General features: G+C 40.4%; 1 protein-coding gene across 3 annotated transcripts in view; it reads right to left on the bottom strand.

Annotated features, from left to right (window-relative positions):
* The window catches only part of DSP (desmoplakin), a 34238-nt gene that overhangs the window by 4974 nt on the left and 4914 nt on the right, over positions 1-24350 (bottom strand). Inside the window, exons 4-22 of one of the 3 annotated variants that reach the window (XM_008067610.1) lie at positions 21936-22064; positions 20957-21007; positions 17851-18012; positions 16730-16834; positions 15832-15927; positions 15380-15505; positions 14704-14856; positions 12835-12989; positions 11924-12050; positions 10917-11118; positions 10405-10631; positions 8720-8886; positions 7865-8003; positions 7114-7307; positions 5461-5623; positions 4909-4992; positions 4278-4385; positions 3643-3741; positions 547-2841 (exon numbers count right to left, since the gene is read on the bottom strand). In XM_008067610.1, coding sequence (XP_008065801.1) covers positions 547-2841; positions 3643-3741; positions 4278-4385; positions 4909-4992; positions 5461-5623; positions 7114-7307; positions 7865-8003; positions 8720-8886; positions 10405-10631; positions 10917-11118; positions 11924-12050; positions 12835-12989; positions 14704-14856; positions 15380-15505; positions 15832-15927; positions 16730-16834; positions 17851-18012; positions 20957-21007; positions 21936-22064 — 4782 coding nt within the window. The remainder of the gene's footprint in view (positions 1-546; positions 2842-3642; positions 3742-4277; positions 4386-4908; positions 4993-5460; positions 5624-7113; positions 7308-7864; positions 8004-8719; positions 8887-10404; positions 10632-10916; positions 11119-11923; positions 12051-12834; positions 12990-14703; positions 14857-15379; positions 15506-15831; positions 15928-16729; positions 16835-17850; positions 18013-20956; positions 21008-21935; positions 22065-24350) is intronic. The other 2 variants (XM_008067611.1, XM_008067612.1) reach the window with 2 other exon arrangements.

The following is a 24350-nucleotide window of genomic DNA, read 5'->3' as shown; positions in this document are numbered from 1 at the left end:
AAGCAGGATCAAGCCGGGCTCGGTGGCTCAGCCTGTAATCCCGCGCGCCTTTGGGAGGCTGAGGTGAGTGGATTGCCTGAGCCCACGGGTTCGAGACCCGCCTGGGCAGCGAGACCTCATCTCTACAATAAATCAAAAAATCAGCCGGGCGTGGTAGCACATGCCTGTAATTCCAGCTACTTGGAAGGCTGAGGCGGAAGGATCGCCGGAGCCCAGCAGGCGAGGTTGTGGTGGCCGGGAGCAGCCACTGCACTCCAGTCTGGGCGACAGAGTGAGACTCCAACTCAAAAAAATAAAAAAATAAAAGCAGGGTCAAACACAGGCTACAAAGAGACTGGCATTTGATGCAGTGACAGAATAGCAGGGCACACAGCATGGAAATTATTTGAAAGCAGTTATCTGGACTATAGTAGTAGCAGAGCAATACCAAGAGGAGTTAGACTTTCTGTAAGCATTCGTCTAAGCAGCAAGACACAGTTCAGACTAGACAGTAATGGGTGAATAACTTGAGAAACAGGGAAGCTGTGATCAAATATTTGTGAATACCTCTAAAGCCTGCTTTTGGAATTTCTCAATTTCCTGTCTCAAATTTTCCCTCTCTCTCTGTAAATCATTAATCAGCCCCTGCAGTTCCAGGGTTCGGTTGTTGCTGATCTGCAGCTGGCTCCTTAGTTCAGAGATGGTTGCATTCTTGTCACTATCCACTTCGCTTCGGCCCCTCCTCAAGTCGTCGTACTCCAGCCTCAAGTTCCGCAGTTCTTCCTCCAACATCAAGTGCTCTTTGGTCAGGTTCTCTGTGAGAGACTGTAGCCTCTCAATTTCTATTTTGCTTTCATTTAAGCTTCTGCTTTTATCTTCTATCGCCTTTTGGAAATGCTCATTCCTCAAGTGTGCCTGTTTGACATTTTCCTGTTCCTGGAGCAGCTGCCGCCTCAGGGCCTCAACGTCAGAGGAAAGTCTCCTCAGCTCCTCTTGGGTCCTCTGCTTCTCCCTCAGGTGGCCGTCCAGCACATCTCTCTGCTGCCGGAGGTCATCCTCGCTCCTCTTCTTCACAATAGATGCCTGCTCCAGCTGCTGGGTCAGGCTGGTGATTTTGATGGCTTGCTCCTTCAGCGACCGCCTCATGCCTTCCAGCTCCTCCTCCAGCTTCTTTCTCTTGCAGGAGTCTTCAGATGCCGTTCTCTTCAGTCGATTCAGCTCCTCTTCCACCTTCTGCTTCTGCAGCTGCAGCTCTTTCAGAGAGCTCTGGAATCGTGTGATATCCTGGTCCTTCACAGTCCTCTCTTGGGAAACCCTTTCATAGTCAATTTTCAGGCGTGTCAGTTCATGCTCCTGAGTCCTCAACTTGCTTATCGTCTCAGTTGCACTACTGTTTGCTTTTTGGAGTTCATAATGGGCCCTTTGTAATTTCACATTTTCATCTTCCAGACATTTCCGTTCATTTGCTTCTTTGTCGATCAGTTGTTTTAACCTGTCTATCTCCTTGTTTTTATCCTGGATGGTTTTGGCAGCATCATCAAGTGACTGCTTGTATCTCACGCTCTCTTCCGTTCGCATCTGAGTGACCTGCCTCAGCTCAATCTCCAGCTGTTGTTTCCTCTGAGACACCTCTGAACCAGTGGCCTTTTGCTGCTGGACATTTTCTTCCACCCTCCTGAGATTCTCCGTGGTCTGGGCTAATGTATTCTTTAGCCTCTTTACTTCTTCAGACAAGCTCCTGTTTTCTCTGGTGAGATTGTCTATCTGAGCTCGGTAGCCACTGGTGTCCTCTTCCTTCTGCATGGTGAGCTGGTGGATGGTGGTCTTGGTGATGTTGATCTCCGTCTCAAACTGATTTTTCAAGCTAATGATTTCCTCATCGTAATTGTTTCTTACCTTACTCAGTTCATTTTCATATTCCCAGCGGCGCTTGGCCTCCTCCTGAAATTCAGCTTTGAGTCTTTCGATCTCCTTATTTTTGTCCTGAATGGTTTTTGCAGCCTCTTCCAGGGACTGCTTATGTCTTGCATTGTCCTCTGAGCGCTGCTGAATGACCTGCTTCAGCTCAATCTCCAGATGCTGCTTCTTTTGCATTATCTCAGAGCCACAGGCCTTCTGCTGAAGGGCATTTTCTTCAGCCCGCCTCCGCTGCTCAGTGGCCTGCAAGATGCTATCATTGAGCCTGACAATTTCATCCTTCAGATCTCGATTTTCCCTTGAGAGTCTGTCAAGCTGGTTTCTAAGACTTTTGGAATCATCCTCTTTTTGCATGGATATCTCCTTGATGGTGGTCTTCGTAATGTTAATCTCTGTTTCATACTTGTTCCTTAAATTACTCATCTCCTCATTATAGTGGTTTCTTACCTTTGCCAGCTCATTTTCATATTCCCTCTTCCGGGCGCCCTCCTCCTGCAGAAGAACCCTCAACCTTTCTATCTCGTACTCCTTCTCCTTGATGGCTTTCTCAGACTCTAATTTCTGCCAACCAAGATTCTCCTTTTCACATTGCCTTGCTTTCTGCAGCTGGTCATAATCATTCTTCTGTTGGTCAAATCTGTCTTCCACAGATTTTCGTCTTCTCTTTTCATCTTCAATCTCGTAAGTCAGTCGGGTGATCTTCTCATTGAGTTCCTTTATTTGGCCATAGCACTTGTCTAGATTTTGCTTAGCTGACTTCCCATCCAGCTCAGCCTGTCTTCTTAGCTCTTCCAGGCTCGAAAGCTTGGCTTTGAACTGGGAGCACTCTGCCTGGTATTTCTGCAAATTCTGATCCAGGAATTTGTTCTTGTTGCAGTTTTCCGAGTTGGCATCTCGGGCCAGTCTGAGCTCCTCTTCCAAAACTTCAATCTTGGTATTTTTCAGCTGTGGAAGTAAAATCAGAAATACCGTTGAAAAAAAAAAACCACTTCACATCCCAAAAAAGTACTTTCCCCCTCCCAGACCAATGTGCATCCTCAGTTCTCTTTACACATCTGCAAAAACATACGCACACATGCGCACACAAACACAGACACACACACACACAGAGTAATATGAGACAAGAACTACTAGACAAAAATTCAAGAAATCTGGATTCTCGTCATAATAATTCTATCAACTGCTCATATGATCTTTTTTGGTTTTTTAAAATTTGCTGGCAAGTATTGTAGACCAATGCTCATATGATCTCACAAATGATATACTATCTTTGAGTTTCAGCTTCCTCGTCTGTAAGAGGAGGTAATTTCTTTCAAGATAAAAAGCTTATGATTATATTCTCTTTATCTCAAGATATAAAGTAAGTTTCCATATAAACTCAATTCAAGTATCAGAAATGATGAATAAGTGAACAATCATTATGAAAATTCAAATCCAGCTAGACCAGAATGTTCTCATCCTTAATTTAACACAAAGAGATAAAGCAAGTTCCTTAAAAAACATTAAATAAAATGGCTGTTTTTTGGCAAAGTAAAGTAGCTGCGATTTTGCAAATATTACCTAAGTCCATTTAAAGTACTGGAGCATGGAACTAACCCGACTTACAAATAAACTGTACTATACAAAATGTTTAGGGGAAATACAGTTTTACCAGGAGTATGTCCAAATTCATGTTATAATGTGGCAGTGATAATAAGGTGCTATTTTCTTTTTTGATGCTCCCAGGAAATAAAGTAAGTAAATTACCTTCAGATCTTCCAAACTCTTCAGCATCTCACTTAAGAATCTGTAATAGTCTCCAGATCTTGTAAGTAGTTCAATGTACCGAGCATGAATATCTGCAGCCTTGGAGAAAAGGAAAGAAAAAAAAAAATACAGAATTCAAAAAAAGTCCTTTGCAATTTTAAGCACTTTTATTTTCTAAGATAGTGAAATTATAATTTACAGAGTGAATTCCCGTCTTTCATGTGTGCTAATTCCAAAACTTAGAAGTAAGGCAAACAAAAGGCCAAAAACAACTGTATCCCATCCTCGTCACTGTAGCCTGTTTCCCTTCAACTATCTAGCAGGTGATGTTCTCTGACATCTTTGAGAAGTTATCTTTGAGACATCTGTAGATTTTCCACTTTTTAGAAGTCTCCCTCAGCAAACCCAGAATAAGTCCAATTTCTGCAAAGACTCTAAATAACAGATTTAGACTTACCCTGACCATTTCTGAAAATGTATCAATGACTCATACTGGAGGGGGTATAATGGGTTATTAAACCTTTCTGAGTGGATACCCTCTAACCAGGGAGAATTCAGGGATGGAAGGGAAGAGAGGCAGGGGACAGGGAAAAGGGGGGGAGCAGATTCTAAGAGATATATAATGACATGCATACCTCTTGTAGAATCACTCCAGAAGGGGATTGAACCATGGTTCTCTTGATAGGTATATTCAGTAGAGTTTCCAGTCCTGAAGTGTATGATGCCAGCTGTAGTTCATAATCCTGCAAAATAGCAAAGTTTAAGAAAAACATTCATCAAGGAGTTAAAAGCAGTCACTAACAGCTACAGTTCCACAGTTTTAAACCATCCAGCTACATTTCAAATGACCAACCCCAAAGACAATGTGCCACTAGTGTCTAAGCAGCTAATATTACATGGCTAAGCCAAGCAGTGAATCTTTGTATGCTGACTGGATAATTTGGCACATACTACCAGTCTAAAGAATAAAGATTAGCCATCAGCATGGGTATTGTCCATGTGTAATGATTTCAAGTTAATGGATAATAAAACTTTTATAGTTTGTTCAGGAGAGAATATGTAAAAGCCATAATCACCATCCTCAAGAATAATTTTTAAATGAATCAGCAAATAATGCAGTTAATATTCTTGATGATACCTACACTTTACCTGTATGATGACCACATATGTACCTAACCCTCATTCGTACCCCACATTTTTAAAATAAAATAATTAAAAATATATATTCTTGATGAAACACCAACATTCTTTAAGAAACCAACCTACCTTAATTGAATTTGCACAAAGTTCAGCAATTTTTTGTACTTCTTCTGATTTGTCTCGTTTGCCAGATATTTCATTGTGTAAGTTCTATACAAAAAATATTTACAAATGTTAAGGTACACAAACATTTTAAAATCAATGTTATTTCACTTTTACCACGGTTATTTGTTGTTTTTGTTCAGTTTATTACTACATGTACTGGCCTCATAGTCTCACAGTTACGGCTTAGGAGATGAGCAATTTTTTCCATTTAAAAAACAGAAGGAAGCTCTTCTGTTTTTAATTAGAAGAGGTGATTTTCTAGTCAGCAGTGCTTTCTAGTCTAACTCAATTTATAAAGTTGTTTTACTAGAACATGAGAAGAACATAACATTATTTCTATGTTCATAATTGCATAACTATCTCAGTTGCTTTTCCTCTGGACATTCTTTAATCAGTCACAAAATGTATGAATAGTATTAAATTTTTATCACTTCAAATCTAGGCACTGCTGAGGAAAACACAGCTTACACCCAATTAATCCCAAAACAACTATGGAATGACAGGTTGGCTTACCTTCTGGTCATTCAAAAATCGCATGACAGTGTTGGAATCTCCAAATTTCATGGATTCTAAGGAGTCCTGGCGGCGTTTGGCATCATAGAGCCACTTGCAGAAAGCCTGATAGTTATCACGATAATTCCTTAGTTGCTTGATTTGTTTCTCCAGGTCCCATAATCTGGGTAAAAATAGATATAATAGAATCATTATTTAATTCATTCTTAAACCTTATATTAAACCTTTTTGAGTGGATACCCTCTAACAAGGGAGAATTCATCAATGATGGGAGGGAAGAGAAGCAGGAGCTTAGGGGATTTTATATTTTATATTTTAGGCAGTGCCTAAAATAAATAACAGTGCCTAAAATATATAGCATAGAGTCAACCAGCAATTCACTCGGCATACATCCAAGATAATTGAAAACATATGCCCAAGCAAAAACTCATACATGAATGTTCATAGCAATGTTTTCACCATAGCAAAAATTAGAAACAACTCAGATATCATCAACTGATGAAAAGATTAACCAGAATGTGGTATAGCCAAGCAGCAGAATATTAGTTAGCCATAAAAAGAAATCAAGGCTGGGCTCGGTGGCTCGGCCTGTAATCCCAGCAGCTGGGAGGCCAAAGCAAGTGGATTGCCTGAGTCCATGGATTCGAGACCAGCCTGGACAACTTGGCAAGATCTTGTGTCTACAATAAATAATTAAAAGAAAAAAAAATTAGCCAGGCATGATAGCATGCACCTGTGGTTCTGGCTACTTAGAAGGCTGAGGCAGAAGGGTTGCTGGAGCCCAACAGGTCGACACTGGGGTAGCCGTGAGTGTGCCACTGTACTCCAGCCTGAGCGACAAAGTGAAACTCCAACTCAAAAAGAAAAAAAAGAAGTCAAAAAAATAAAATACAACAGAAATAAAGTACTGAAACATGCTACAACATGGATGAACCTTGAAAGCATTACACTAAGTAAAAGAACCACAAATTATATGATTCCAGCAATATGAAATGTCCAGAACAGCCAAATACAGAGAGTTAGAAAGTAGACTGGAGCTTGCCTTGGGCTGGGCGTTGGGAGGTCACGGGGAGTGACTGCCAGAGGGTAAGGGGCTTCTTTCTGGGATGATGAAAATGCTCAAAACTCAGGCTATGGTGATGATTGCACAACTCTAACTACTAAAACCCACCGAACTGTACACTTTAAGTGGGTGAACTGTATGGTATATGCATTATATCTCAATAAAGATTTTTTAAAAAATTCTGCTAATAAAATGAACAAGCAAAGCAATTCTAGAGATTTTTTAGATGCTCATTTGAAGAAAGGCACTTCTTTTGTATAAGAGTTAACTTTCATAAATTTTTGGAGAATACCCACTTAAAGCAGCTACTCCTTCCAACAGTCACAATAAAGGTTTATAGGACATGAAAGAGCCATTGAAGTGGCTTCTGTTTCTCTAAGACCTTGGATGGCATCTGGCATGTATAGGGTTGACTATTGTGACACCCCGTCTTTCCATTTCAAACAAAGCTGCCTCCAGGCAGTCCATGAAAAACACACCTATCAGGCCTAACACACAAAACAAAACTTTGTTTTTTATAGTGCTCCCTTCAAGTGACATTATCTTGGGAAAATCAAAAGAGGAGAAAATAGGGAACAAGGTTGGCACACCTGAAGTCTATCTGTTTATCAATCCTTTGCCAGCGGTCTGTTAGCTGTGTGACTTTTTCACTGAACTTGCCCAGATCCAGGTCATAAAGTGGATACTGCTGTGAAGTCTGAGAGTGGATCTGCTGGGCTTTCTGCAGTTCCGTCTTCATGGTAGCCAACAATGACTTCTTCAAGTTCAAGTCATTTTTTACTTTCTGCAAGAAGAAAACAAAATTACTACAAATTAATCCCTTCTCCCACTGTATGCTACACTATAAGTCACCAAACATGAAAAAAAAGTTTATATAGATTTTAGAATATTCATAATTTAAAGTGCTAACAATAAATCCAGGAAAGTCTATTTACTGAACTGCATTTGAATTTGTTCCAGTGATCTAGTTCCTTGTGCTACCCTGTTTAAAAAGGACTCAATGTATAAATTAGTTTGAGAAAGCACAATTCTGACATTTCGTTCCTGAATAATTAAAATGTATATTAACATATTAAAGGTTCTGAGAAGTCCTACAGTAAAGAAACCAGTTAACTTCTACGTTTCGCAAACCAATCCCCCCACAAATTACGTGCTCACGTAGTTCCTGCTAACACACTCTGGAAAACAGAGTTCTAGAGATGATAACCGATGTCAGCCATGCGTGGCCACTGAAATCCAGTATCCTCAAAACTCATGAAAACCTAGAGAGACTTTATCACTGGGAGCTGGGTCCTGAATTACTTCTCGTAAACTGGGCCATGTTGTAACCTTTCCAGTTACCTTCAGTCCACAGCGGTAAGCTTCCACCTTATCCAGGTCCAGGCAGACAGTCTCCTCCTCAGTGAGTCTGGCTTCATAAACCTTTAGCATGTCTTCTGTTTGGAGAAGAGCCTGGAGCAGTGCTCTCACTGCACATAAGCTGGAAAGAGCAAATAAAATTGCTGGTGACATAATTAGACTTTGAAGAGTTGGTTCTCACTGGGAGAAATGAAAGAAAAGAATATTAAAGCAGATAAAAATTTATTTTGCCTATTTTGCTTTTGTGTGTGTGTTGGAATCTCACCTGTCACCCAGGTTGGAGTGCAGTGGCACACACACGGCTGACCTGCTGGGTCCAGGTGATCTTTCTGCCTCAGCCTTCCAAGTAGCTGGAACTACAGGCATGCATCACCACACCCGGTTAATTTTTTGCTTTACTGTAGAGACAAGATCTTGCCAAGTTGCCCAAACTGGTCTCGAACTCCTGAGCTCAGGCAGAGGCAAGGGGACTGCCTGAGCTCAGGAGTTTGAGACCAGCTTGGGTAACTTGGCAAGACCTTGCAACCAGCTTATTTTGTCCATTTGATGAGCTGCAGAAGCAGTAACTTTTTTCTCCATCACAACTCAGACCGACATTTTGCATTCACTAAAGAATTCTCAAGTTCTAGCCCTTAGAGTATACCTTAGTGCTAAGAAACTGTATTTCGGAATAGTGGAATTAACGCTCTCTCTCAAAATCCTTTAAAATGTAAGTAAATCTCTAGTATAAAGAGAAGTTGTAAGCCTCCAGTAAGTCAAGCATCTAAGTAAACGAAATCTGACAAAATGAAGCTTGAGAAAAGCAAAATATCTGAGATTAGTGTTAGTTGAGTTTACCTGTTTAAGTAGCCATCTGTAACACCATTGATATTTTCCAGTTTCTGGAACAGTCCAAATACCTCATTCTGTAAATAGCAATATTTTTCAGAACCTCTGAAGTTAGCAAGCATGTCTTTCAGCTGGTTGAGAACTTCAGCAATTGCTTGTGAATCATTCTGCACACTCTGTCAAATAAGAAGGAAAGCTCTGGTGATTTAGCTGTGATTTTTTTACATTTATTTTTTATTGTATATATTTAAGGTGTACAACATGCCGCTTTGATATACACATACATAGTGAAATGGTTACTATAGGTAAGAGAATTAATATATTCATCACCTTCCAAAATTACTTTTTTTTGGTGTATGTGTAAGAGCATCTAAAATCTACTCTCTGCTAATTTTCAGTATACAGTACAGTGTTATCACCTGGAGTCCTCCTGCTGTACATTAGGTCTCTAGTATTATTCTTCCTACATAACTGCAAGTTCATACCCTTTGACCTTCATCTCCCCACTTCCTCCTCCTCCCCACCCTTGATAAGCACTGTTCTCTGTTTCTATGTATTTGACTTTCTTCTTAGATGCTACATAAAAGTGAGATCATGCAGTATTTGCCTTTTTGGTTTTTGTGTCTGGCTTATTTCCCTTAGTCGCTTAATGTCCTCCAGACTACCCATGTTTCTGCAAACAGCAATATCTTCTCTTTATTTAAGATTGCCAAATAGCAGTCCACTGTATATGTGTGTGTGTGTATACATATGTATTGTGTGTGTATACATATGTGCATATATATACGTGTGTGTATACACATGTGCATATATATACACACACACACACATAGTCATGTGTGCCATAATGACTGAGACGTAGTTAGGTTGTAGCTTAAACTGAAAATTTAAAACAGGTAAACATTGGCAAGAGAAAACGGTCCTTTTGTTTTTATAATAGGTTTGATATAACTTTACAATGATTGATATGCTAGAGGGTGAAGCCCAAGTTATTTTGTTAGTCATCCTATGTTGGATTAGTCATCCTTGTGCCTGGTCTACAGGTAGTTCAGAAGGGTATGGGGTAGGTGGGGTTCCTGAGGCTAGTACTCTGCATGGTAGCTGTGTGATACTTGCCACTTTTGCCCTTTAAAAGTCCACTAAATGTAAAGGATTCAAGAAAGAAAGGTTGGCCTTTCCTTTCTTTCTTCAGTATGGCCTTATTAACACTGCGTAAATGTGGCCCTCTTACTTAGAATATATATTTTAGACATTCCAATGCAGTGGTCAGGCTTGATTGAGCAGAAAACATCACTGAGTTAGGAGTTGACACACCTGACTGCAGTTACAGCTCTGTCTATGGCTTTGAGATTTTATCCCACCAATCAAAGCTCTTCGTGTCAGTGCTTTGTCTAAGTCCACCTATCTAACCCATTTCATAGTTGTTCTATGGAGAAACCAAATTAATGTTTGTAAAAACTTTTGAGTAGCCTAATTCAGCAACCTTCAAACTAACAGCAAAGGTGGTTTAACTCCAGCCTGATAACCTACAAAATTTAGAAACATGGGGAAGAAAAATAAAATCCTCCCAGAAGTCTTTTTTCTTTAAAATTAATGTTTCTTGCCTATATACATTTAGCCAGGAGGTTTTTTATTCATTTGCAGATAAAAATAAATATATGAGGAAATCAGGCAAAATACTAATGGCCACCTACCTTGAGCTCATTTATTTTCAGTGTGATATGATGAGTAGACCCCTGATCTGCTAGAAGGAGGTTTTTTATACTCATCCTCCCCTCACAGTGCTCCATCTGCCTGCGAATCTTCTGGAGCTCCATCAGCATCCATGTTTCTTGCTTGTCATTTTCTCTGTTGGTTTCAATTACTTTATTATGGTTGACGTCTTGGCAGGTACCAAGATGAGTGATTTCAGTTGTAGTTACTGTATAAAGAAGTGAGAGCCACAAAAATCAGAGAATTTCCAGCTAGCAATGTGCTGGGCCTCAAAAAACATCCATACTGCATCAAAGTATACCTACTTCCTTTGATTTGACTCTGAAAATTTAGTATGTAAATGACTTTGGATAGATAGCTTTCAAAGAAATGGTTCTAAAACAAGCTCTAGGTAAACAAACTTCTCTCTTTTTAAAACTGCATGTATTCAAAAAAAAAAAAAAGAGAGCGAGAGAGAGAAAAGATGAGAAAGAGAAAGGTGTCCCAGGCTGACCTGTCTGATGCTGGGGGTGGCCAGGGAGCTGAATGACCAGGGTCTGGTAATGCTTCTGGGCATCGGTGAACTGAGACTGTATTTTCCGCTTGTCATCATCTCCGAACATCTCCGAGCCTTGGCTATTTCTGATGAATTCTTGGTAATGTAACTCAAGGTCCGCTATTGTCTTCATGTAGTCTTCCTGGCGCATAGTTTTCAGCTGGAAGAAAACCAGGCAGAAGTGATTTGAGATTTACGATTGTCCCCACAATGCAACCAAGAAGAATCGGCTGAAAAAAGTCTCCCACTGGATGGGGCTCAAGGTAACAATCACCATCGACCCATAAAGACAGAAAAGGTCTTTGAGGGTTTAGACGTTGCTCCCAAGAACCACAGCAGTGAGTTGACAATTTTTTATCCTACAGAATTTTTTTCTTCAATGAAATATTACTCAGAAGCTCCAAATGTAAAGCAGAGCAAAGCAAGACAGCTGACTAAAAAGAGAAAGGGGCTGGAGGGACCCCAAAATATATTAATTATGTGGCTCTTTCATTTATCTCTGTCACCACTAAAGGACCTCCCCTCCTCAGCCCCCTTACCTAAGAGTCTATACATCAGTTTGAAAACCACTGATTTAGAGTAAGTAGTGCTTTGGGTGATTTTCCAAGAAGAGTTCTATCCCATCTTTTATTTCTGTGATAGCCCATTACTCATTTGTGACCTAACTTGCCATTACATCTAAGGAGAACAGGATCCAGAAGCTTACAGGACCACATGCCTTTTCCACAGGTACTTCTGGCGTGTAAGGTCACTTGAATTAGTAGTGTCTTTTTGTCCCATAATCAGTCATGTGCTCATTCCTCCCATTCTCTATTGGACGGACCATAACCTTTAAGAAAGGCTGTGCTGACTTGCTTGATGAGATACAAAAACATCAGCTGCGCAGGTAGAAGGTCTCACTGATAGAAATGCACATGGCAGGGAACAGCGTGGCTCTCCCTCCATGAGTAGCACTGAGGACATACCTTGGCAATAGTCATGGCCCTGATTTTCTCAATGTCGATCATGCAGTAGTGCCAGGATACCAGGCTCTTCATGTTGATATAGAGCTGGTTCCACAGAGCCAAGATGGCTTCATAGTATTGCTCAATCCTAGGAGGAACAAAGGGAGAACACACTAGAGTCAAGCTTTCACACTGCATCCCAAACGAGAAACCCAGATATGCTTACAACACTGCAATAAAAACTAAAACAATCACTTACAAAAGTAATAGGTATGTGTACAATTTTCAAAACAGTCAATGGATTTGGATTCACTGACTCATCAAAAATACATTCACGATTATCTACATTATTGGCTGAAATGCACAATGCAACTTTTTGTGATTGTCTTATTTGCAACTCTGTAATTGACAGAGGTCTAATGCAAGATGGCAGGCACATCAGACGCTTGACTGCTGAAGCCTGGTCATGAGCACACAGGAGTTCATTATGCCATTCTTTCTATTCTGTGTGTGGTTGAAGATTTCCACACTAGGTTTTTAAAAGAATCTGCCATGGACAATCTGTAAAGCAAATGTTCTACCTACAGATGAACAAATATTGACATTAAAGGCATCGTTTACTTGTGACCACATGTAAGAAGACTGATTTCCTAAGAAGGAAAGAAGAACCCTAAAACAATGCCTTCAGTGTGCGTGACAAGTGTCATTCACTTCTGCCCTCCTACACAGACAGACATTCCTTTTTATCCTCCAGTAACAACACTGTCTTCAACACAACATTGCCAAACAAAGTGAAGGGAACCTTTGCAAGGTTCCCTTCTCTTAAGAGGTGACTATTATCCCAAGGAATCAAGTGTCTAAGCATCCTGAATCAGCACTTGCCCTCTTGCTCCCCATGCATATTCATGCTATCAGGTACTCTGATGACTTACTTGCAGGAGAGGTCCACGGCCAGCGGATTTGGAGGAGGAATAATCAGCCCGACAGAGGGAACGAGCATGTCAACGCCTCCTGGGCCTGTCACGTACCACTTGCTGCGCTCATTGTTGTCCTTGAGGATGCACTCGTCCCCTTTGTGCACGATTTTCTGTAAGGCAAGTAACCCTTTGGTTTGGTTTTACTCTTAGGTACACATTTTCATCTTTTTCATCGAAGACAGAGATGAAAATGTGCAAGCTGATAAAGCTTTTGTCTTATTTTTCCCCTTAAATGAAGCCTATATCATTATTCAACTCAAAAATATTGATGCTTTAAACAATATGTATGAGCCTAAAAGGTATATAAAAAGTGTGTTATTTTTTTTTTTTTTCTTTTGAGCCAGGGTCTCATTCTGTCTCCCAGCCTGGAGTAAAGTAGCACGATCATGGCTCACTGCAGCCTCAAACTCCCGGGCTCAAGCAATCATCCAGCCTCAGCCTCCTGAGTAGCTGGGACTATAGATGCTTACCACCACACCTGACTAATTTTTTATTAGTGAGGTCTCACTATGTTGCCCAGGCTGGTCTCAAACTCCTGGGCTCAAGCAATCCTCTCACCTCTTCCTCCCAAAGTGCTGGGATTACTGGCATGAGCCACCACACTCAGCTGAGTTTTATGTATTTCAATCTCCATTTCAACTTAATTCTTACTTCTCCATACCACACAAGCTCTGAGAACATTTCCACATGGCAGAATAAATGCCATTTTTTTTTTTGAGTTGGAGTCTCACTCTGTCGCCCAGACTGGAGTGCAGTGGCCACTCCCGGCCACCGCAGCCTCGGCCTGCTGGGCTCCGGCGATCCTTCCGCCTCAGCCTTCCGAGTAGCCGGAATTACAGGCATGCACCACCACGCCCAGCTGATTTTTTTGATTTATTGTAGAGATGAGGTCTCGCTACCCAGGCGGGTCTTGAACCCGCGGGCTCAGGCAATTCACTCACCTCAGCCTCCCAAAGGCGTGGGATTACAGGCTGAGCCACCGAGCCCGGCTGGCCATTGTTTTATAAAAGTTATCTAACCTACTGATCACATTTTATACATCTTAAATCCTGCATAATTTTATAATAGAACTGTGGGAACCATACAAATAATTACTAAAAACAAGTAATCTATGTACATGCTTATATTTACTACAGAGCCTGCAGGATTCATCCAATTACTGCATACAATTTGCAATGACACTGCTTTATTATTTTATTTATTTATTTATTTTTGAGTTGGAGTCTCATTCTGTCACCCAGCTTAAAGTGGCACGCTCATGACCACCACAGCCTTGTCCTGCTGGGTTTACGCAATCCTTCCACCTCAGCCTTCTAAGTAGCTGGAACTTCAGGCACATGCCACCATGCCCAGCTAATTTTTTAGTTATTTATTGTAGACACAAAGTCTCACCAAATTGCCCAGACTGGTCTCAGGCAATCCTCTCGCTTCTGCCTCCCAAAGTGCTGGGATTACAGGCGTGAGTCACCACACTCAGCAACATTCACTTTATATGCAGAACAATAGCATCATTTCTCATGTCTTTTGTCAGAAATTTAAAGATTCACAGATGAGTTTTACATACGAGAAGAAAGAAGTATGAAACCTTAAAAAAATTTTTTTAATTCTAAAAATAACTATTGTCCTAATTATTGACAGCTCTCATATGATTCAGAACAGAGCTGCTGCATTTTGTTCAACAGCTTACTGCTTTACACATAGAAGAAAAGACATTGACTACAGTGCTTACTAAAACCTAGTAAATTTTGCTTTTGTGTCTGACAAAAATCTGTAATGTAAAGAAAGGGACAACTTTTATATCATTCTGAATGACCGAGTACACACCTGGTCTTGTTTGTAGTCACAGAGAGCCCGAAGAATAATGGGTTTATTGCTTCTGTAGTCTGGGTTACGTGGTTTTAGCTGTACAATCTTCTTGGATTTGTTTACCAAGTTCTGCACCTGACGCTTATACTCAAGGATTTTCTCTCGTTCTTTCTGCAATTGTAAATAAAATCATACTTTAACATAGGTATGCTATAAGTTTTACAGGAGATCTTCAAATGGTATTAATGTATCTACTATGTTATTACAAATTAAATATCACTAGGGTCGCGTAAGTTGTAAAAAGTCACAAATTTGTCAGCAGGGAATATGAGAACCCTTCAAAATGAGAGTCTCCAGAAGCTACCCAGTCATGAATTAAGTGGGCAAGAAAGAATAACCCTGTGTGAAAGGTCTATGTTGATAAAATGTGAAGTATGCTTTCCCAAAGGAACTGTCATGTTAAGTATCAGTGTTCACTCCATTTTTGTTTTCAGCAAATTACTCAGGTTGAAGTAAAAGTTATTCTCAACAGTAGTTGAGCAAATAAAGAAGTTCAATTTGAAAAAAGCCACTGAAAGATAAAGAAAACACTTGGTAGGACTCTAGGTGTGCTTGTAAAATAATACCAATCAACAGTGTAAGCTGTCACCTCCCACTCCAGGTGAGGCTGCTGTGGTTCTGGGTGAAGCCATACCTCCAGCTCCTTGATCTGTTCCAGCAGGTGTTGCAGAGGCATGTTCTTGTCACAAGGGTACTTCTTTCTGATGGAGTCTTGAAGCCCCTTCAGGTATGCTTCAGTTGACTGCGCTTCTTCAAAAAACTAAGGATAAGAGTGATCCCAATTAAAAGCAACTCAATAAGTAATCATCACCTAGTAGTTCCATTTCAAGAGCTATCTTCCCTAAGCCTCTCTTTGACAGGTGGCAAAAGGAGAAGGTTAGAGCAGAAAGTATCTGTGCTTGTGACAGCAAGAGACTATGAGTACTGGTGACCAGGTTCAAATCTATACTCCTCTACACTAAAAACTAATAAATAGGATTTATGTAATATTTTCAAGATTGTTTTCAGTGCTTTGTGAAACACACTCAAAAGATAAGGTATTAAGACATAAGAGATAATGAAATGATTATTTTTAAGAACAAAAACCTGAAAGTAGGCAGCATTTTCTTTCAGATGAACATCAATGCATTTGGTGATCTGAAGAATCCAACTCCACTGTGTCTGCAGAGTATCCATATAGGCCTGAAATGAGAAAACATCAGCCACACTAACCCTGCACAGTCATACAGATGCAAATATTCCTCAAGAGATACATGGGCCTGAATGAAAAATGGGATGTTTTTTATCTAATAACAAGTCAAGCAAACCTGTTTTCTAAAAATTAAAAAGGGAATTTCCTACCAGAGAACTCTTAGTATGATTGAAATTAAATTTCAACAAGTAGACTAGTTTTCACAAGTAAATTAGGAGTACTAGTCAAAATATTTATTACCCGAACAGCAGAGCTCCTGACCAATCAGAACACCAAAGACAGGTCTCTCTGCTGCACTAAGCCCTGTTCCTGGACATTTGCTGGGTTGTGCAGCGGTTCAAGGCATGCTAGCAAAGGGCTCGGGAGGCTTAAGGCAGTGACTCTTACAAACTGAGATGGAAGTCTCGATTTTTTACATAATCATACCAGTGCTACCAGCTAATGTCAGCCTCAAGCACAGTCAATCTGGCCCACTTCCTTTAAGTATAAACAAAGTTTACTGGAACACAGACATGTTCATTTATTTACATATTGTCTATGGCTGCTTTTGCGCTACAATGGCAGAGTTAAGTAACTGTAACAGAGACAAAGTGACCCACAGGTCTAAAATATTGGTTATCTGGTCCTTTCCTGAAAAAGTTTGCCAACCCTTGGCCTTGGACACTGTCCCCAAAATAGAAAATAAAGTTGGCATGGCTTTATGATGGATAAGAATTATTCATTTGTATAGTCTTACTTTATGAAAAGTTTCCTTTTTTTTCTGACAAAAAATATAAACCTCACGAAACCTACCTCAATTTTGTCTGAAGCTGGATGTTGATTGAGGACAAGCTGGTCACTTTCTTGTTTAAGCTTATTGAGCTCTTTTTCTTTAACTTCCAGTTGACTCATGCGTATCTGTGAACAAAAAAAAAAAACCCAAATCCTTTAGAGCAAGTCACCATTAAGAGTCCATCATTCCAATAGTATTTAAAGAAAGTTAAATACTGAACTGCATTTTGGAAATGAACAATGCAATAAAATAAAATAGAATCATGCTATGTTTTCCTCAAGAAGCACAGTCTTTTTTTTTGAGTCGAGGTCTCACTCTGTTGCCCAAGCTAGAGAGCCAGAGTGCAGTGTCATGATCACAGCTAACTGCAGCCTCAACCTCCTGGTCTTAGGTAATCCTTCCGCCTCAGGCTCCTGAGTAGCTGGGACTATACAGGCACATGCCATCATGCCCAGCTAATTTTTTCATTTTTTGTAAAGATGAGGTCTTGCTATGCTGCTTAGGCTGGTCTTGGACTCCTAGGCTCAAGTAGTCCTCTCATTTTGACCTCCCTAAGTGCTGAAACTACAGGTGTGAGTCATTGTGCCTGGCCAGCATTTTTAGGCTAGAAAGAATGTTTGATACAGGACAGATTGTGGCTGAGGCCAGACCAGTGGCATGGCTTATCCAAGATCACACAGGAAGAGAGACTGAGCTACAACCTATCCTGAGGTTTTCAAATTCCAGGTTTCAATCTACCTACTATAATGCTATACATACCCTGGGTTACCCGAAGGAACCAATTTTTACCCCATCTAAACAAACTACTGTCTTCTGGGATATCAAACAATATATTTCCCCTCTTAACTCACTGAAAAGTTTTCAGGAGGGTTTTTCATGCCCACTTCATGTGAGGCTGAATTACAAGTGGCTGGTTAATTTTTTTTTTTTTCCCCTGTTAGAGACAGGGTCTCACTATGTTGCTCAAACTGGTCTGGAATTCCTGGGCTCAAGGGATCCTCCAGCCTCAGCCTTCTAAGTAGCTGGGATTATAGGCACAAGCCACATAAACTTGATGAACTATTAAAAGGCCACTCACTTTCCCTATCCTTCCAAGGCAACACCTCGAGGCAAGTGTCTAAGACTACATGGGGGAGCTTACAGAGAAGGCCTCCTGTTTCTGAGCGATGTTGGTGTTCCTGTCGCTCCAGTCGTACAATAGCTCCTCTTCCTCACAGTCGTTGATCCACATGATCTCCCGAGACGTGGCCTGGATGATGTTCTGCAGCTGTCGCAGTTGATCCATTCTCTCAAAGGATGCTTTCTGCACAGGAAGTTCAAAAGCAGCATTAAAATTACAACCTGCAGATGAACGGTGTTCTTCTGTAGAATTCATCGATTAAACCCCAGACTTCTTTGCCACCATACAATGCAACCATGTAACCAAAAATTACTTGTACTCCCAAAGCTATTAAAATAAAATTAGCCAGACTCAGTGGCTCAGCCTCTAATCCCAGCACTTTGGGAGGCTGAGGTGCGTGGATTGCCTGCTCCCACGGGTTTGAGACCAGCCCAGGCAACTTGGTGAGACCTCGTCTCTACAATAAATCAAAAATTAGCCAGGCGTGGTAGCGCATGCCTGTGGTTCCGGCTACTTGGAAGGCTGAGGTGGAAGGATCACCGGTGCCCAGCAGGTCAACGCCGGGGTGGCTGTGAGTGTGCCACTGCGCTCCAGCCTGGTGACAGACTCCAACACAAAAAAATTAAAAAGCTTGATTGTAATATATTTCTTAGTATATCAAACATCAAATATTTAGGTACCTAATATTACTAGCCTTCTTCCTTTATGTTACTAAAATACTCCCCCCTCGGCCTCCTGAAGTGCTAAGATTACAGGAGTGAGCCACCACACCTGGTCCAAGCTCATTTTTTAATTTACAAAGTCTATTTCAAATGTCAAAAAAAGAAAAAGAAAATAGAGCAGCACTAGGTATCCTCTTCAGAAAAAAAAACTTTAAAATTTTATTTATAAAGAAAACTCAGCAACAGCAACAAAATTAGCATCTATGAGCCCCTAAGTACATTTCCTGGGTCCTTTTGCCAAGCAGGTACCTCAGCCCCAGAAAGTGCTTGGTATTCACGAAACTGAATTGAATAAAAAACAACGAAGACTATGTACACTTGAGAAATAAGTGAGCTTACCAGAAGGTTTTCATATTCCTCCTCCAACTGGTAGATCGCAGACTTCTCTCGCTGGAAGATGACAAAAGCACATCCTTATTTAATTCCTCTTGTGGATTTGCATACAAAAGTAGTCCTTCCAAACCTCCTTTTTGTCAGACACTGGTCTCAGATGGCTCAGTAGAAAGAAGTATTTGCTCTATGAAAACTTTCACTTCCATGTGGTTTGAAGACAAACCCTCATTGACCTGACAGTGCCATCTCCACAAACTAAAGTTCTGATCAAAGTCGCTTAAAGGCTTGTTACAACATTTTCTCTTAGGTTTGAAAATATGATTTAGGAGTCCCTAGATCTTAGAGAAATGAAGGAAGAGGTTGGTCAGGTATTGAGATGGACAAAAGTAAGGAAGAAAAACCCAGAAGTAGTAGTAAGGATGAATAGCTTTGGTCTAAGTGAAAAAGTTAGTGACTTAAAAGGGCAGAGATCTGGGAGAAAACCAAGCACTTAAGATCAGATTCATATTTTATGCTGTAATTCTCAACCCAGTTTCAAGTCTGACTTTTTTCATCCCGGGAAAGGTGTCAGGATGAGACATGATTTCCTTCAGTAGAAATGCATTCCAATTTTCACCTTGGAAAGAACTCACTAGTGACACAAACTATCATCCGTGATTGTTGCACTTTCTTTTCTCTATTGGAAGAGAGGCTCTGTTTTCCACAGAAACAAATTACCACTCCAAAGACACTTATTTACAAACTGCAAACAAACAAGTGTTTGCACACCCTTAGCCTTCTTGCTCGACTCTTTAAGTGTAACACGGTCTGCAGTAGGGCTAGCTGATTCCACTGCCCCATTTGTGAAATGGAATTTTTAAAAATGTCCAATCTCTTAGGAAATAAATTATAGCCTAATGTCTCAGACAAAAATGCCTGGGATAGAGTAATCAAACAATCCTTCAGGTACCTCAGCCCCAGAAAGTGCTTGGTATTCACGAAACTGAATTGAATAAAAAACAACGAAGACTATGTACACTTGAGAAATAAGTGAGCTTACCAGAAGGTTTTCATATTCCTCCTCCAACTGGTAGATCGCAGACTTCTCTCGCTGGAAGATGACAAAAGCACATCCTTATTTAATTCCTCTTGTGGATTTGCATACAAAAGTAGTCCTTCCAAACCTCCTTTTTGTCAGACACTGGTCTCAGATGGCTCAGTAGAAAGAAGTATTTGCTCTATGAAAACTTTCACTTCCATGTGGTTTGAAGACAAACCCTCATTGACCTGACAGTGCCATCTCCACAAACTAAAGTTCTGATCAAAGTCGCTTAAAGGCTTGTTACAACATTTTCTCTTAGGTTTGAAAATATGATTTAGGAGTCCCTAGATCTTAGAGAAATGAAGGAAGAGGTTGGTCAGGTATTGAGATGGACAAAAGTAAGGAAGAAAAACCCAGAAGTAGTAGTAAGGATGAATAGCTTTGGTCTAAGTGAAAAAGTTAGTGACTTAAAAGGGCAGAGATCTGGGAGAAAACCAAGCACTTAAGATCAGATTCATATTTTATGCTGTAATTCTCAACCCAGTTTCAAGTCTGACTTTTTTCATCCCGGGAAAGGTGTCAGGATGAGACATGATTTCCTTCAGTAGAAATGCATTCCAATTTTCACCTTGGAAAGAACTCACTAGTGACACAAACTATCATCCGTGATTGTTGCACTTTCTTTTCTCTATTGGAAGAGAGGCTCTGTTTTCCACAGAAACAAATTACCACTCCAAAGACACTTATTTACAAACTGCAAACAAACAAGTGTTTGCACACCCTTAGCCTTCTTGCTCGACTCTTTAAGTGTAACACGGTCTGCAGTAGGGCTAGCTGATTCCACTGCCCCATTTGTGAAATGGAATTTTTAAAAATGTCCAATCTCTTAGGAAATAAATTATAGCCTAATGTCTCAGACAAAAATGCCTGGGATAGAGTAATCAAACAATCCTTCAGGTACCTCAGCCCCAGAAAGTGCTTGGTATTCACGAAACTGAATTGAATAAAAAACAACGAAGACTATGTACACTTGAGAAATAAGTGAGCTTACCAGAAGGTTTTCATATTCCTCCTCCAACTGGTAGATCGCAGACTTCTCTCGCTGGAAGATGACAAAAGCACATCCTTATTTAATTCCTCTTGTGGATTTGCATACAAAAGTAGTCCTTCCAAACCTCCTTTTTGTCAGACACTGGTCTCAGATGGCTCAGTAGAAAGAAGTATTTGCTCTATGAAAACTTTCACTTCCATGTGGTTTGAAGACAAACCCTCATTGACCTGACAGTGCCATCTCCACAAACTAAAGTTCTGATCAAAGTCGCTTAAAGGCTTGTTACAACATTTTCTCTTAGGTTTGAAAATATGATTTAGGAGTCCCTAGATCTTAGAGAAATGAAGGAAGAGGTTGGTCAGGTATTGAGATGGACAAAAGTAAGGAAGAAAAACCCAGAAGTAGTAGTAAGGATGAATAGCTTTGGTCTAAGTGAAAAAGTTAGTGACTTAAAAGGGCAGAGATCTGGGAGAAAACCAAGCACTTAAGATCAGATTCATATTTTATGCTGTAATTCTCAACCCAGTTTCAAGTCTGACTTTTTTCATCCCGGGAAAGGTGTCAGGATGAGACATGATTTCCTTCAGTAGAAATGCATTCCAATTTTCACCTTGGAAAGAACTCACTAGTGACACAAACTATCATCCGTGATTGTTGCACTTTCTTTTCTCTATTGGAAGAGAGGCTCTGTTTTCCACAGAAACAAATTACCACTCCAAAGACACTTATTTACAAACTGCAAACAAACAAGTGTTTGCACACCCTTAGCCTTCTTGCTCGACTCTTTAAGTGTAACACGGTCTGCAGTAGGGCTAGCTGATTCCACTGCCCCATTTGTGAAATGGAATTTTTAAAAATGTCCAATCTCTTAGGAAATAAATTATAGCCTAATGTCTCAGACAAAAATGCCTGGGATAGAGTAATCATACAATCCTTCAGTATGCTTTCTGAAGACTCTGAAATGAAATACTGAAAGTACCAGGTCCGCCTTAATTTTGTCCAGCTGCCAGCGATAGTCTCCAATGGCATTGTGGATGCTGCGGTGGCTGTTGATGTGCTGCTCAACTGAGGCCAGGTCCACGCCCCAGACCATCATGTCCATATCTCCCTGCAAGGGAAAGAGAAAGAGACATGCCCTTCGATTTCACTCCTTTGCATCTGAGTGATTTATGTACAGTATCGGGAGTTAAAATACTAAAAGGATATACATAGCTTTGCTGCCTTGGGGGCAGGGGGACACGGACGACACACAACATCAACAATAAGGATACCTGATCTCAAACCAGACAAAGTGAGGACCAAAGGGAGGCCCAAACTTTACCTGTATGGTGACCACATATGTACCTAACCCTGAATTGTACCCACATCTTTAAAAACAAAACAAAACAAAAAACTAAAGATGTAAACATGAAGTATTTTTGAAGCCAGAATATTCTCTAAAGGTTCAAGATTCCCCATCAGCTAATGGGGATTGACAAATACTTCCCTTAACTTGCTTGATCCTAGCTTCAGATGGCTGAGGAGGAAAATCAGAAACGGGATCCCTGAAACTGAGATCGTGTCTACTGAAGAAAATAAATTCACATATGTATGTGTAAGCGAGCATGTGTACAGATATTAGTATGTATGCACACATGTATGATATAATGATGTTATACAATATGCACACATTTCTCCAAATCATTTTTAAATGTGCATCAAAGAAATTATTGATTAAGTGCAATCATGCAGTGCTTCCCAAGCTAAATGACTAACCTAAAAGTATCTTTCATTGCTTATTTATTTACATTGTTTTCATGAAGGTAATTGATGGCTCTTTAAAATTCAACATTTGCCATTCCCTTCCAGGACGCAAAACTCTTTAAGGCCCATTTCAAAAGGAAATAGTATGTATAGTATAAATATACTCAAGATCTTAATTAATGTTGGCAATATTACAATTGTGGATTTATATAAATGTTTTAAAAATTAAATCTGACTAAACTTATTACTCGAATCTCAAATTTAAGAATGCCACAGCATAAGAAGCAAACACATTGTTCCACAAATTTCTCACTGGGCAAGTTTGTTATCTCAGCCTTCTTTTGCATGAGAACATATAAATTTCCAAATCACCTGTGTCATCTCTTGGACATGCCAAGGGCAAACATTCCAGACTGGGATTGCAGCAAGAACATAACACACATTGTTTTAAGTCACATCCATGTTCTTCTACACCTGGCAACGCTCCAGAAAGGGAAGCCATTTCAGAGTAAGACAACTGGCAGTTTCCAGGGACTTTGACCCTTGTCTCTCACTGCAGTCTCGCCTTTAAAACAGAAACCGCCCGGTGTGTGCACTGGGACGTTAGTGAGATGACCAGACTCCAACTCACGCCTCTCATTACCTGCTGGGTGTATAGTATCTGACCTGTCTATCAGCAAACACAAATCAGGGAAACAAAACAAAAACCTGGCACAGGAGACGTGTACCTGCCTCCTGATTGTGCTGCTGGGGCAACAGCTCCCTTATCAGCTGGGCCCTGTAGCGTGGTCTCCCGGGAATAAGGTAAAGAATGCAGGCCAGACATGGGGGAGGAAGGGATAAGAGGAAAGAGGCCAGAGCAAATTCCAGAGCAAACTTGCAGTAGTTGACCAAAAACCCTTCAGTTTGTTTGAAACCATGGGGGCCATCTGCCTGCTCTGCAAAGCATCATTCACTAATTACTTCTGTTAGAAAGTGACATAAAATGGAGTTCATGTGATAATGCCTTTTCCCCAAACTTAAAAACTTGGAGTATTCTTAAAAAGCTACTCCCAACGTGAATATGGAAAATGACCAATCACAGGCTGTTGTTTTATGTAACTGTCATACTATGGTGACATTAGGGCATTTCGTAACTAATTTAGTTCAAAGGCTGTTCCACATACCATTAAGGATCTTTAAGATGTACTTCAAGCTCCATGAGCCCCACAAGTCTTCCTTTGACTGCTATGTTCCACACCACGGTGGCTGGAGCACCCCCACCCTTTCCTCACTCCTAGTTCAGCAAGATTTGCTTAAAGCTCTCACTTGACAATCACACACTAAACTAGATAGAATTTTGGCATTCGGGTGTATGTAGCTAGCTTTCTTAAATAATACTCATTTTCCAGACTATGAACCATAATTTTTGAATTCTCCACTCCTGGCACAGTGCCAATATAAACAAACTCTTCAAGAAATGTGTTTGAAGATTATAAGAGAATTTGAAAACATACAAATAGGTTTAGATTTAGGTTTCTGAGATTTTAGCTGACTTTTCTCCTCAATAAGTTCTGCCTTCTATAATAATGTATAGCTTTATAATACATGGGAGAAAAATTAACTGAATGAATGAATGTTCAGTCACAGAAGTCCTTACCACCTAGGAAAG

This window comes from Carlito syrichta, unplaced genomic scaffold (assembly GCF_000164805.1).
Source record: "Carlito syrichta isolate Samal-C Ts95f unplaced genomic scaffold, Tarsius_syrichta-2.0.1 Scaffold309723, whole genome shotgun sequence".
Taxonomy (NCBI): domain Eukaryota; kingdom Metazoa; phylum Chordata; class Mammalia; order Primates; family Tarsiidae; genus Carlito; species Carlito syrichta.
The sequence above is the reverse complement of the archived record's forward strand: the minus strand, read 5'-3'. Positions and strand labels throughout refer to the sequence as shown.